Source organism: Diospyros lotus, chromosome 4, assembly GCF_014633365.1.
Source record: "Diospyros lotus cultivar Yz01 chromosome 4, ASM1463336v1, whole genome shotgun sequence".
Taxonomy (NCBI): Eukaryota; Viridiplantae; Streptophyta; class Magnoliopsida; order Ericales; family Ebenaceae; genus Diospyros; species Diospyros lotus.
This window is the reverse complement of record NC_068341.1, coordinates 7824910-7839163: the sequence shown is the minus strand read 5'-3', so window position 1 is coordinate 7839163 and position 14254 is coordinate 7824910. Positions and strand designations below refer to the sequence as shown.

Here is a 14254-nt window from a genome sequence, read left to right as displayed (position 1 = left end):
TCAAATCATATGACAAGCAACCGTGAGTTGTTCAAAGTGCTTGACAAATCTGAGTCTACTAAAGTCAAAATTGGGAATGGTGATTATATGGCAATCAAGGGAGAAGGCACTATAGCCATAGACACTAGTGCAGGTACAAAAATGATCTCAAATGTTCTTTATGTACCTGATGTGAGCCATAATCGACTAAGTGTTGGTCAGCTACTTGAAAAAGGCTTTAAGGTTTTATTTAAAGACAAGATGTGCTTGATACTTGATGCTAAGGGGCAGAAATTATTCAGAGTAAAGATGAGAGGTAAATGCTTTCCTTTAAATGCAGTGAATGATGTGCAAGTGGCTCAAATAGCCACAATCAGCGCTACTGAATTGTGGCATAAAAGGTTGGGGCACTACCATCATGAAGCTGTGTTTCAAATGAGCAAAAAGAATTTAGTGCAAGGTCTGCCACTGCTAGATAAAGAGTTGACAGTTTGTAAGGCTTGCCACTATGGGAAGCAAACAAGACTTCCATTCAAGGCAGCCTCGTGGAGAGCAAAACAGAGATTGCAACTCATCCATACTGATCTTAGTGGACCAAAACCAGAGGTATCTCTAAATGGAAGCAGGTATTACATTGTTTTCATAGATGATCTAACTAGATTTAGTTGGATTTATTTTATTAAATTCAAGTCTGAGGTAGCTGGTATTTTCTGGAGATTTAAGACATGGATAGAGAATCAAAGTGGGTGTAAAATTCAGATGCTAAGATCTGATAATGGGATTGAGTATACCTCAGACCAGTTCAATAATTTTTGTGAAGCAGCTGGCATTGAACATCAGCTCACTACACCTTATTCTCCACAACAGAATGGTGTCAGTGAGAGGAAGAATAAAACAATCATGAACATGGCTCGGTGTTTGATGCATGAAAAAGGATTACCAAAGAAATTTTGGGCTGAAGCAGCTAGCACTTCAGTGTTTTTGTTGAATAGGCTTCCTATTAAGGCTGTGCAAGGGAGAACACCTTTTGAGGCCTGGTATGGTTATAAACCTTTTTTGCAAAACCTAAAAGTGTTTGGATGTGTTTGTTTCTCTTATGTTCAACAGGTTAAGAGGGACAAGCTTGATAGGAAGGCTGAACCAGGCATTCTCATTGGGTACAACAATGTTTCCAAAGCATATAGGGTGTACCATCCTCAAACAAACAAAATTGAGGTGACGAGAGATGTGCAATTTAAAGAGCATCAACACTGGAACTGGAATGAAGAAGAAGGAAAGAATTTTACAGCACCTCTATCAAGTGAACAACCATCAATGGAAGATGAAAACATTGATGATTTTCCTGTTAAAGGTACAAGAATGTTGTCAGATATTTATAACCGTTGCAATTTAACCTTGTTAGAGCCTGAAAGCTTTCATGAAGCCAAGAAAGATTCTCACTGGATGATTGCAATGGAGGAGGAGCTTAGCATGATTGAGAAAAACAACACTTGGGAGTTAGTTGACAGACCAAATGATAGGAAGATTATTGGAGTTAGATGGGTGTTTAGAACAAAGTTGAATCCTGATGGCTCAATCAACAAGCACAAGGCTAGATTGGTGGTGAAAGGCTATGCACAAGTGGCTGGAATGGACTACTTCGAAACTTATGCACCAGTGGCTCGTTTAGATACAATCAGGTTGGTGTTTTCCATTGCAGCTCAAAAAAAATGGAAGATATTTCAGCTTGATGTCAAATCAGCCTTCTTAAATGGCTATCTAAAGGAGGAGATTTTTATTGAGCAACTGGAAGGATTTGTTGTTGAGGGACATGAGAATAAGGTGTACTTTCTTAAGAAAGCTTTATATGGATTGAAGCAGACTCCAAGAGCCTGGAATGCAAGGATTGATGAGCATCTCCTAAGTTTGGGATTTAACAGAAGTTTGAGTGAACCTACTCTCTATACTAAGCACTTTACTACAAATTCCTTGATTGTCTCACTCTATGTAGATGATCTCCTGGTAACTGGAAGCAAACTCAATGAGATAGATCAGTTCAAGTTGGAGATGATGAGGGTATTTGAGATGACCGATTTAGGAGAGATGTCTTATTTCCTTGGCATGGAAATCCAGCAATTCCAGCATGGTATCTTCATTCATCAGCTGAAATATGCTAAGGAGATCCTCAAAAAATTTCAGATGGAGAACTGCAAACCTATGAGTACACCTATGGACCAAAAGGCTAGATTATGCAAAAAAGATGGGACTGAAAGAGCTGATGAAGCCGTTTACAAGAGTCTTGTGGGTTGTCTAATGTACCTTACAGCTACAAGACCTGACATTCTTTAAGCTGTAAGTATGCTTTCAAGATTTCTACATTGTGCTTCTTCAGGACACTATAAGGTTGCAAAAAGAGTGCTGAGGTATATTAAAGGAACGCTTGATTATGGTGTTCTGTTTTATAAGACAGAGGAATGCAAGCTTTATGGTTTTTTTGACAGTGATTGGGGTGGATCATTGGATGATATGAAGAGTACTTCAGGCTATTGTTTTACAATTGGCTCGGGGGTACTCTTTCAGAGCTCTAAAAAGCAAGAAATCGTGGCTCAATCCACTGCAGAAGCAGAGTTCATTGCTGCTACAGCAGCAGTGAATCAAGCATTGTGGCTAAAGAAATTGCTAACTGATTTAAACCTGGAGCAAGAAGGAAGTATAAATCTATTCGTGGACAATCAAGCAGCCATAGCTATCTCGAATAACCCAGTATTTCACAACAAAACTAAGCACTTCAACATTAAATTATTTTTTCTCAGAGAAGTGCAGCAGAAAGGTGAAGTCAAGCTATTATATTGCAAAACAAAGGATCAGCTGGCTGATTTATTCACCAAGGCTCTACCTAAGGCTAAGTTTGAACAGCTAAGATCAAGATTGGGAGTGTGTTCAGCAACCGATGCAAGGAGGAGTGTTGTGAAAGAATGCCTCGGCAGCTGATAAGCTGCTGAAACAGGTTCAAATAGATATAGCTTTCAAAGCTATCTCTTAGCTGGTTTGTTAGAGAAAATTTAGCAGATAAGGATTAATTTAAAACTCCTAAAGTTTAGCCTATGTTTTTGAATTATTTGATTAGTCTTAGCTGTAGTTTGTTTTGATAATTATCTCCTATAGTTGAGGAATTATTTGAATAGATTGTTAGATAAGGATGACTTGTGTATTTAAACAATCTTTTGAACTCAATAAGTGAGGAAATCTTCTTCCGTTCCATGCTTTTAAGTTTCAGCTGAAATTCTTCTATCTTTTCCTTCTTCTTTGCTATTTGTTCTGCTATCTGTTCTTAGCTCAATTATTTACAAAACCAACACTTTGTTTATATTGTTGTCCAAATATATTAATATAATTTGTATGTTAGGAAATCATCTTCGAGCCAATAAATTCCTACATGGAAGAACATTATTAGGGGGCGTAGGGTAGTTCTTGTATAACCACTTCAATACTTAAGTCAAATTTTTTAAAATATTAAAAAAAGAAGTTATAGAGCTCTTGAATCAATATTAGTGGTGTACATCTTTTTTGGAACGAACACTCTTTTATTTATAAATGAACTTGAGATTTGAGGATAAGTATCTATGGTATTTCAAGATCGACTAGAATTTGAATTTCTTATGGATAAGACTTATTCGTTACGAGTTTTCTAGATAGACTTTTAACATTATGTTCGTGTATTAGTTGGGATTTCCCAGTGAAAGGGGGATGTCTTCGGGAGACCTTCTAGTCTCTTGAAATCTTGCCTGTTAACCTTCTTCCTGAGATTGTCATAAACCTTTTAAGAGAATTTAGTCTGTCAAAATTGTCGATAGTTTCAAAAGACTATTGATAATTTCCGAGATATTAGGAGATTGTCGTTAGTTTACATAACAGTCTCTCAAAAAATCTTTAAGAACTATTGATAGTTTCCCATAAACCATTAATAGTTTGAGCAGTTTCTCAATTTTTGAGGTGTTTTCCCTCTTCGTCGGCTCTAGGCTTTGTCTTTTTTGAGTTTTTTTGGGACTTCACTCTTATGGATTTTGACTTATGACACATCAGTTTATTTAATGTACGAAAACTGGTATCTTTGTATATAACTCTTATTATATTTTACAATTAGAGTATATCTTAAAATTAATTAATGGGGTGGATAGCAAAAGGCACGTGGGGAAGTTAGAAGTAGCTTTAGAGAAAGTGTGGCTGTTGAAGCAGTTGACAGAATCTATGTATATATATCTCAAGGCTTATCATTGGATGCATTAATTTGGGAATACTTTGCTAAATATAGCAACCACACTTTAGGGCTTATCCATGTGGGTTGTTATATTTCTTATGCATCCCATATATATATATATATATATATATGCATCCTTCGATATGCTCATATGAGTACATGCATCCACTGTTGTCTGCATGCACAAGCACTGCAATTTTCTTTCCTTCCAATTTTGCGAGTTTAATTTAAATTGTATTTGTTCATGTGTTATTCATATATATAAAATAACTAATAACAATAACAATAATAGCTAGCTAGAACCTATGCTAAATTAGTAAACTAAATAAATTGATGTTCTTTTCGGCTAAGTAATAAATTTACGAATTTTAAGCGTAGATATATTTATTTTGTTTTACTCTTAATGGCCAGGTTATTTCTATTTATGGTGGTGTTAGTGTAGTTGATTTTTTTTTTCTAACTATTGAGGAGAGTTCATAATTATTACGAATTACTGGTTTTTTCTTTTTTGAATTACTATTATATGTAGGTTTGATTGATGCATTGCTTGCTTGTATGTGTTCATAATTTCAAATCTTTTTGATAATTAGTGGAGAACAGATCATATGCATGTATACAATCTTAAGAATAAAATTTACAATTATTAATGCTAAATGTGTTTATTTATTTATTTTTATTTTTTCTCAAGACACAAAATTAAAATAAATCCAAAAATCGCAGTTGCGACAACAAATCCGTTGCAAATATCCTTGGCTAATCGGCCAATTTCATTTCGCCTATTCGATCTCCTGTTTGGATCCATGAAATGGACCCTGTATTATAACGAACATTAATTGTTCGTAATATATTAATATATATGGGTAATATTTTTTTAAGGTGTTTAGGCCAGCTCTCACTGGAATTCTGAGAAATAGAATATATATATATATATATATGTAAGTCGTTGATAGAAATTACGATGGTAGTGGTCTGTTTGCGGCATTTCCTGGGAGCTAACATGGAATAGGTGATGCAGTACAGGCACAGAGATTTTCCTGGAAAAGAAAAGAAAATAGTCGATCACATGATGGCCGCAAAGCATTCATGTGGCATGTGCTCCATTGACGTACTCGGCCGGGTTCAAGCAGTTTGCTGAAGATCACATCAAATCAGACTCTTTCCTCTGTTTTCTGTTGCTGTGTTGCTAATGAATCTTATCCCGAACCCAAAAAAGAAAAAAGTCGACTTCAAATTGCTGTGATTCCTAATGCTTTTGCCTATAGATAGAGCTTATCATTTGTATAAAACACACACAAAAGTACACATAAAGGTTGATAGATCAAGAAATAGATTCAAACTATCTGTTCAGAAAACAAAAATATCAGTTCAGATTTTCTGCTATAAATGGAGGTTACATATAATTTAAATTATTATAATTTTTCAACGAATGGATAGATATGTTAAGTGGTTATATATAAAAGCAAATCTCCCTTTTGAAGTAAACTTAACAGATTTTCTTGGAAAGCAAATTAAAGGCGGCTGGATATATGTTTGTATATATGGTTTGGTGCACGGCACAAATTGATGTACAGATAAATAAATTTCATCATTTCATCTGATCTGAGAAAGAAGGAAAAAAAAAAAGAAGCCGCTGAATGATGACGATATATGGATGGATTGATCATTGACGGCAATGAACCAAGCAAGCATCTTATAGGGGCACAAATTCATGCTATCTGTTTGGTATATGACGTACAAAGACTCCAGAGCCAAAACCATTTTACAAGTGGATCTTGCTATTCGCCCGATTGCTGGCCAGCTTTTCATTATTCTTTAGAAATTGAAGCATTCATGATATATATGCATCCATACATAATTTTATTTTTCTTTTCTTTTTGGCTAAACATCCATACATAAAGTAATTGGAAACTAACGAATCTATAAGACAATGAAGGCTAGAAACAGATACTGATTAAATGCATTAGGGACATGAAAATCCGAACTGGTTACATAAAGCGACAAAGGATGATTAATTATGATATCACTGAATCAAGCTTATACGTTAAGGCACTCGGATCATGGCTTTCTTTTTCCTTGTGAATCAGGATCACTCAAACCATTGGCTTGGCTCAAGAATTTGTTGCCCTCTTCATCGTCACCATCAAATTTAATGAGACAAGCCGGCCATCTGATTAGACTGTCTAGAAATGACTTCTTCGGTGGAGAGATTTTCTGATAGAATTATTTCATACCCATCATGATATGGTTCCATTCCCGATGCCATGAGTTGCCAAACTAGGGTCCCGCTGATCGTCCCGCCTTTCTTGGCTAAGTTATCAATGGTCCCATACACAGTGTTCATGTATGAGTCTCTTCCATGGATACTATATCCAGGATCTTTACTAGACTTGCCAAACTCTGCGATCACCATTGGCTTTTTTAATATTGTTCTAGAGTCTGTCCAATGACTTTCCACCCATTTGTCCATGAATGCCATTTGCGACTCATCATTTTGCCCCGACAACCTATGTGCAAATAATTAGAATAGTAGTAGAATTAATCAATATAACCTATATTATGTTGACATTGACCAACAAGTTTACATTGTAAGGTTACATATATAATTTAATTACCATATATCGGGATATGCATGTATAGTAGAGAAATCTATGTCACTGATAAGATTGTTAGTAATGAAATCGGTGCCCACTTGATAACCAGGATTAAATTGCTTCCTATCAGGCATGGAGTCACCATAGAAGCCTTCCATTCCAACTTCCAATAAGTGTTTGTTGTCAATAGACTTTACATATGCTGCCATCTCCCCAACCCAATCCTGCCATTTTGAGCATGCGTACAGGTATAAAATTAGCAAAATAAAATGAATTAGGGAAAACAATCAAGTGTGCATGGATTGTATGTATATTATATAAGGTCATAAACTATATAATTAAATAAGGTATAAATTGATTCTCACATTAATTGTCTTTCCTGAGTAATCGCTCTTGGAACGAGGCTCATTTATGAGTTCCCATGCCATGATAGTTGGATCATCTCGATAAATAGTTTTTGTTATAGTATTTAACCTAGTTATAACTCTCTGCAAGAGAAAGAAATCAACCCAAATTCATTAGAACAAGTGATTTGGCAGCAAACTTCTATACATATGCATAAAACCATGACTAGATTGAAACAATTATCTTTTTTTTTTGTCATAATTACCTTCACATGATTCTTGTAATATCCTTTTAAAATAGGATGTGTGTAAAAATCATCTTCATTGTTAATTTGGATTCCTGCATTTTGAGCCCACTGAACATATTGTTCTCGCCCTCCAAAGTCATTGTAATTGTTAATAAAACTCAAAATCAATCGGATCCTATACTTTTGTGCTTCAGAAATAACAAAATCAAGTGCCTATAAAAAAAATCCATTAGCAATCTACATCAATAAATAAACAATATATATATATACACATACACTACACTAATATCAAATGTGATGGATAACTATATATATATATATAATCATGTTCAAAGTAATTTAATTATTTGTTAAACCTGAAAGACAGGTTCATCATAAACACCGGGTGATATCTGCAGAGCTTGATCACCACCATCACTGAAAGCCCAAGTCCGGCATATAGTAAGACCGGCGGCTGCGGCGTCATGGAAGACTTGTGTGACTTTGCTCCTCTCTGAGGATTGAGCGGCAACATGCATCATCCAGTAGGCATTGAACCCATTAAAGTAAAAAGGTGACCCATTGAGAACAAAATCGGTTCCCTTGGTTCCAATGAACCCTCCATTGTTCGTTGGAATCAACCTAGCTTCACAAACTAGGCCAATAAGAAGGACGATCGCAATAGACCCCAAACTACGGTCGAGTTTGCAAATTACACTGGCCATTGGATTATTGGGGAGGAAGAATACTGCTCTGCAAGAAGACTTAGAAGAGCATCCAAGGAATGGGGTAGGCAATATGGAGTTTGAATTCGGATGGCTCAGTATTTATAAGGGACTGGAACATGAGAAAATTTACTAAATATAGAAAAACTTGCAACGAATCTAGGTATTGAGGTAGTAGTAAGTTTTTGGAGTGGGTGAAATATTGCCTTTCAGTTATTGGCGGGTTTGCTAAATTTAGGAAGTGATTTGAAGCACTTGTTACTATATATTTTGTTTATTTAATGTATGAATAGTGGTATCTTAAGTTATATATAGCTTTACTCTTAATATATTTTACAATTGGTGTATATTTTAGAATTAAGTAATGGGGTAGACAGCAAAAGGCATGTTGGGGAAAGTTAGAAGAAGAGAAACGATGGCTGTTGAAGCAGTTGAGATATATATATATATCAAACGCTTATGATTGGCCGAATTCGTTTAGGAGTATATTTGCTAAATATAGCAACCACATTTTAGGGGTAATATATCCATGTGGGTAGTTGATGTAGAACAAGGAACACAACGGGCATTCCTACTCACCTTCCACCATTTCCACCATCATTATCATTCTCCACCATCATTCATAGTGGCCACTATGAATGATGGTGGAGAATGATAATGATGGTGGAAATGGTGGAAGGTGAGTAGGAATGGCCTTTGTGTTCCTTGTTCTACATCAGTAGTTATCTTATATAAGCATCCCATATTGCACCTTTTGGTATACTCTTATGAATATATGCATGCACCGTCGGCTGAAATTGCATGCACAAGCAGTGCAAGTTTCTGCCCCCTCAATTTTGTGAGTTTATTTTAAACTAAAGTTTTATATCTGTGTACAAAAAAGAAATTAATTAGTAATATCTATGTTAGATTAGTAAAATAAATAAATTGATGAGTTTTAACAGTAGGTATATATATTCTTTTTACTATGATGGTCTGCTTGCTAGATATTTGTGGTGTTGCCGAGCGGCTGGAGTTGTTATATGAGGTTTGATTGATGCATTGCTTTTCTGTATTCTATTTGTTAATAGATTTCAAATTTTTATGCATTACCAAATAACTCATCCTATGCATGTATATAGACATTTCATACATAATGGAACTACAATTATTGATTCTAAATGTGTTAGTTCTATTCTTTTATTTTTTTTAAACATTAGGACTCCTATGAAGTGTGAAATTCCTTAGTTTCTCGTCCTCCTGATGAGAATGATTCTGATAATATCAGAAACAACAATAACAAATTAAATTGAACCCAACAAATTGGAAGTGGAGAGGAAAAGGGAGTCTTGATCTTCTTCTGGAAGAGAAACACAAGAGTTATTTATAAGCAGTGTGAGGATAAATAGTTGAAGCAGTCAAATAACAGTTTTAAGGGGTAAGAATATCTTCAACAGGCTTATGATAATTTGGATAAGAATCCATCCTTTGAATCAACAAGTAATCCGGGACATTTTGAATAATTCAAGGGATGTTGCATGGATAAAGTAGTTTTAATTGGCCTAGTTAAAGATGTTGCCTATAAAATCAAGCATAGCATGGAGATAGCTTCGGTATAAAAATATTAAAAACCTTTTAAAATATTTCACAACAGTAAACTTATGAGTCATTACCCAGCGCCCCCCCCCCCCCCCCAAAAAAAAAAAAAAAACTTATGCTTCATCACAAGTAAAACCAGATTTTACTCCTGAAAAAAAAAAAAAAAAAATCGTAGCGGATAATTTTGTGAAGAAAAAATAATTATGTGGGAAAAATAAATTCATGGGTGATTGGCCATAGAAATTCCGTTGCAAAATAGGGATAAATTGTTGAAAAATATTTGTTTAAAGTCGTTGCTTAAGGGTTGGGAGCAGATTTTGGGGACGATAAGAGACACGGTTGCAATATTCTTAATTTAGAAAACTAAATTTATTGAAGTAGCAACACATTTTCATCATTAAATTCATTGAATTAGTGATGGATAAATCCATCTTTAAATTGTAAACTGTGCAAACTGTTTCTGTACGAAAAATATAAAATATGCCACAGAAAATCTGTGGCACATATAGGGAGGCGATCATTTATTTTATTTTATTGTCACAGATTATCCAAGGGTAAAATTTGTCGCTAAATATAGCAACCACCTTTCAGGGCTTATATCCATGTGGGTAGTTAATTTATACATCAAAATGCATGTTTTGATATGCTCGTGTGCATAGCTATGTTTTTATTTTATTAATACAATTACATTTTAATTTCAGTTATATAATTATAATCATTAAAAGTATTCATATAATAATTATATTATAACTTATAAACAATAAATATAAATACAAATATAAGTCCATAATAAGTTGGATCAAAAAATATGGTGGGAGTTGAACCTAGAACCTACTTTCATATTTAGCCCCCCCCCCCAAAAAAAAAACAAAACTTAGATTTTTATCATAAGTACTTAGCAAAAAAAGTATATATAATAAATAAATTAATGATGAGTTTTGACAATAGGAATTTTGTCTGTCTTTGAATTTTATTTTTAATAAAAAGCCCCATTTATTAAGTAACTGATGAGAATATAAAGAAACAGCCTAGTCAAAGGCATTTTTTGTTTTTAATATTAATGATGAGAATTTAAGTCTTAAACAACTAGTAATTGATGGGTTTTTGAGTTGTTTATGTAACTGTGATTGAAGACTTGCTTGCTTCTCTATTCGTGGATTTCAATTTTTTTTTTTATATTATTTCCAGAAAACTCATCTTATACACACATGCATTACGAAAATTTGCCATGGATGTTATCAGCAAGAGTGGCAAACATTCAATCCTTACAAATTCTCACATTGATCAAACCCTAAATAAAAGATAATGAAGGCAAGAATTGATCCTGATCCGGTGCATTAATAAGATGAAATCCGAACTGGTTACATAAAGCGCCAAATGAATACTAATTAAGATATTATTACTCAGGAAAAAACAAAGAATATTAATTAAGATATCATTGAGTCAAACTTAAAACATTAAGTCACTCAGATCGATCATGGGTTCCATTTTCCCGTGTGTTGTTGTCTTCATCTTCTTTTTCATCAATGAGACAAGCCAGTCACTTGATTCGACTGCTTAGAAATGCCTTCGTCAGTGGAGTGATTTTCCGATAGAATTATTTCATAGCCATCGTGATTCGGTTCCATTCCTGGTGCCATGAGCTGCCAACTAGGGTTCCACCGACTGTGCCTCCATACTTGGCTAAGTAGTCAATGGTCTTTTATTGTACTGTACCCAGGATCTTTACTAGATGTGCCAAATTCTGTCATGACCATTGGCTTTTTTAGTATTCTTCTTGAGTCAGCCCAATGACTTTCCATCCATTTATTCATGAATTTCATCTGTGATTCATCATTTTGTCCCGATAACCTGTGTAAATTAGAACATAATTAATTTGTAGAATGAATTACCATTAACCTAGATAATGCTGAATTGACAAGTTCACATGCATAATTTTATAATTTATATAGTTAAATAATTTAATTACCATATGTCCGTGAAGTTTACAATATAAATGGAAGGTTTATAAATGAGCAAAATCGATGAAGCAATGGAGGAAAGAAAATTTTTTTACCAATAAAAAAGGTTGTTGATATGTGGCAAGGTCTATAGTAATGGCAAATTTTTCTAGTTTAAGAGGGTGACCCTATTTATAGAGGAATTAACTCATTGATATAGGCCTTTGTACAGACAGTTAATGGGCTCTCCCACAAGCCTCGTTTTAAACTGATGGACAGGATCATCTGTAGACGCCATTTCTTATGCTGTTAAATCGGTCCAAGCCTCACTTGACACTGTATAGCTTGAGTTGTCAATATAGATCTCGACTTTAATTGATGCTCTAGTTTATTTATTCAAACCTTATGTTATATTGACAGAACATTAAGTCAACGTATTCTTCACATTATACCCATTCATTTCTATATCGACATAGGTCGTGCTTTCTACAAATGCAACGATCTGCTATTCTAAGCCTCTATGTTCGAAGGAAAGGATTGTCTATATATGCCTCCAAATCCATACAAATCCTCTAAATTTCGTTAGTTTATCTGAATTTGTGACAGTTGTAGTGATAGTTTTGTTGGGTGTTGGTATTAAGTTATATCTGTCTTTCAGTGACAAATTTAAGGAGTCAATAAATGTCATATTTCTAGCTAGTACATCCAAATGGTTTGACATTTTGAGAAATAGTTAATCTAAACACAATTTGGCATTGGAAACATGGAAGAAAAACATACGAGAAGCACACCAAGAAAGTATTAGTAATGTGTGTATTGGCAAATTGTTTTGAGATATCATGGTAAATAAATACTTTCTTTTAATTTTATTTCATAAGAGAATAAGATATCAATAAATCAAGAGTTATTCCCCTCCTGAATGGAGGTACAAAACATGCCAAACTTAAGAGTCGAGGAACTTAATTAGTTCCTTCCTTATCTCTATTCTCAAATGTTTCCGCCTTCGTCGTCACCATCATCAAACGAGACATCCCGGCCATTTGACTCGATTGCCTAGAAATGACTTCATCGGTGGATGGATTTTCCGATAGAATTATTTCATAGCCATCATGATATGGCTCCATTCCTGCTGCCATGAGCTGCCAAACCAGGCTCCCCCCGACTGTCCCTCCGTACTTGGCTAAGTAGTCGATAGTGCCGTACACAGCTTTCATGTACGAGTCCCTTGCATAGATACTGTACCCAGGATCTTTGCTAGACTTGCCGAACTCTGCTACGACCATTGGCATTCTCAGCGTTTTTCTTGAGTCTGCCCAATGACTTTCCAACCATCTGCGCATGAACGCCATTTGCGTTCGATCATCCTTCCCTGACAACCTATTTACAGTTGACAACATTTGCAAAATGAGTTGAGTTAGATTGATACGGTGGGGGAGGCCTAGGGCAATAAGCTTACAGCCATGCACATTCACATAATTCAATTACCATATGTCTGGATAGGCATGTATGGTAGAAAAATCTATATCCTTGATAAGATTATTAGTAATGAAATCGGTGCCGACTTGATAACCAGGATTAAATTGCTTTCTCGCTGGTACGGAGTCACCATAGAAGCCTTCCATACCTACTTCTAGCAAGTGTTTGTTGTCAATGGATTTCACATAACCCGCCATCTCCTGAACCCAAGCCTGCCATTTTACAGGCGTAGACATATAAAATTAGCAAGACGAAATGCATGCGTTACGAAAACTAATCAAAAATAGGAGCAGATCATATATATTTACAGACGCATGTATATAAATAAATAAATACAATAATAAATGAGTGCAATTAGTTCAGATAAGGTCAGAATTTGTTTCTCACATTAACTGTCCTTCCAGAGTAATCGGCCTGGCAACGAGGCTCATTCATGAGCTCCCACGCCATGACTAGTTGGGTCGTCCCTGTAAACGGTTCTTGTTATGGTGTTGAACCTAGTTATAACTCGCTGCAAAAGAAAAAAATCACCCAATTTAATTTATGAAAGCATTTAATAATATGCTCAATTAGACAGACTTGCATTTACGTGCGCATAATGTATTACTTGATATGGGCAACACATGCATAATATGTTTTTCAGCTTACCTTCACGTGATTCTTGTAATATTGCTTTAGTGTTGGATGCGTGTAAAAGTCGTCGTCACTATTAATCTGGATACCTGCATTTCGACCCCACTGAGCATATTGTGCTCGTCCTCCAAAGTCATTGTAATTGTTAACAAAACTCAAAATCAGTCGAATCCCATACTTTCGTGCCTCAGCAACCACAAAGTCAAGTGCCTACATATATGTAAAAAAAACATTAATAATTAATGTTGACTGACTTGGAATATGGAATGTAACTCCTAGTATATGCATAAAATAATGTTAAGAACTATACAAGTGGATATTAGTTAGACCTTAAAAAGACGCTCATCATAAACGCCAGGTGAAATCTGCAATGCTTCATCACCACCATCACTGAAAGCCCAAGTCCGACATACAGTGAGGCCAGCTTTGGCAGCATCATGAAACACTTGTGTTACTTTACTCCTCTCCGAGGGCTGAGCGGCAACATGCATCATCCAGTAGGCGTTGAAGCCATTGAAGTAAAA

At 35.1% G+C, this 14254-nt stretch overlaps 1 protein-coding gene across 2 annotated transcripts; it reads right to left on the bottom strand.

The window, feature by feature from the left end:
* Window positions 1-6148: 6148 nt before the first annotated feature.
* On the bottom strand, window positions 6149-8277 carry LOC127798925 (mannan endo-1,4-beta-mannosidase 1-like). 2 transcript variants are annotated; one of them, XM_052332575.1, is made up of 5 exons: window positions 7756-8265; window positions 7418-7612; window positions 7173-7295; window positions 6829-7031; window positions 6149-6720 (listed from the first exon to the last, which is right to left on the bottom strand). In XM_052332575.1, exons 1-5 carry the CDS (start codon window positions 8101-8103, stop codon window positions 6363-6365), a joined length of 1227 nt encoding a protein of 408 aa, XP_052188535.1. In that variant the 5' UTR covers window positions 8104-8265; the 3' UTR covers window positions 6149-6362. The 2 variants fall into 2 exon arrangements, with proteins under 2 accessions (XP_052188535.1, XP_052188536.1); XM_052332576.1 differs by lacking the exon at window positions 7418-7612 and having other exon boundaries at window positions 7756-8277.
* Window positions 8278-14254: the final 5977 nt, after the last annotated feature.

Bases quoted from the DNA above. Each gene is read 5' to 3' on its own strand.
- LOC127798925 (XM_052332575.1), bottom strand. From the start codon at position 8,103: ATGGCCAGTGTAATTTGCAAACTCGACCGTAGTTTGGGGTCTATTGCG. The intron at 7,296-7,417 runs GTAATTATGACA...TTTCTCTTGCAG, and splicing joins ATTACAAGAATCATGTGAAG to AGAGTTATAACTAGGTTAAA. The intron at 7,032-7,172 runs GTGAGAATCAAT...TCAAAATGGCAG, and splicing joins ACTCAGGAAAGACAATTAAT to GATTGGGTTGGGGAGATGGC.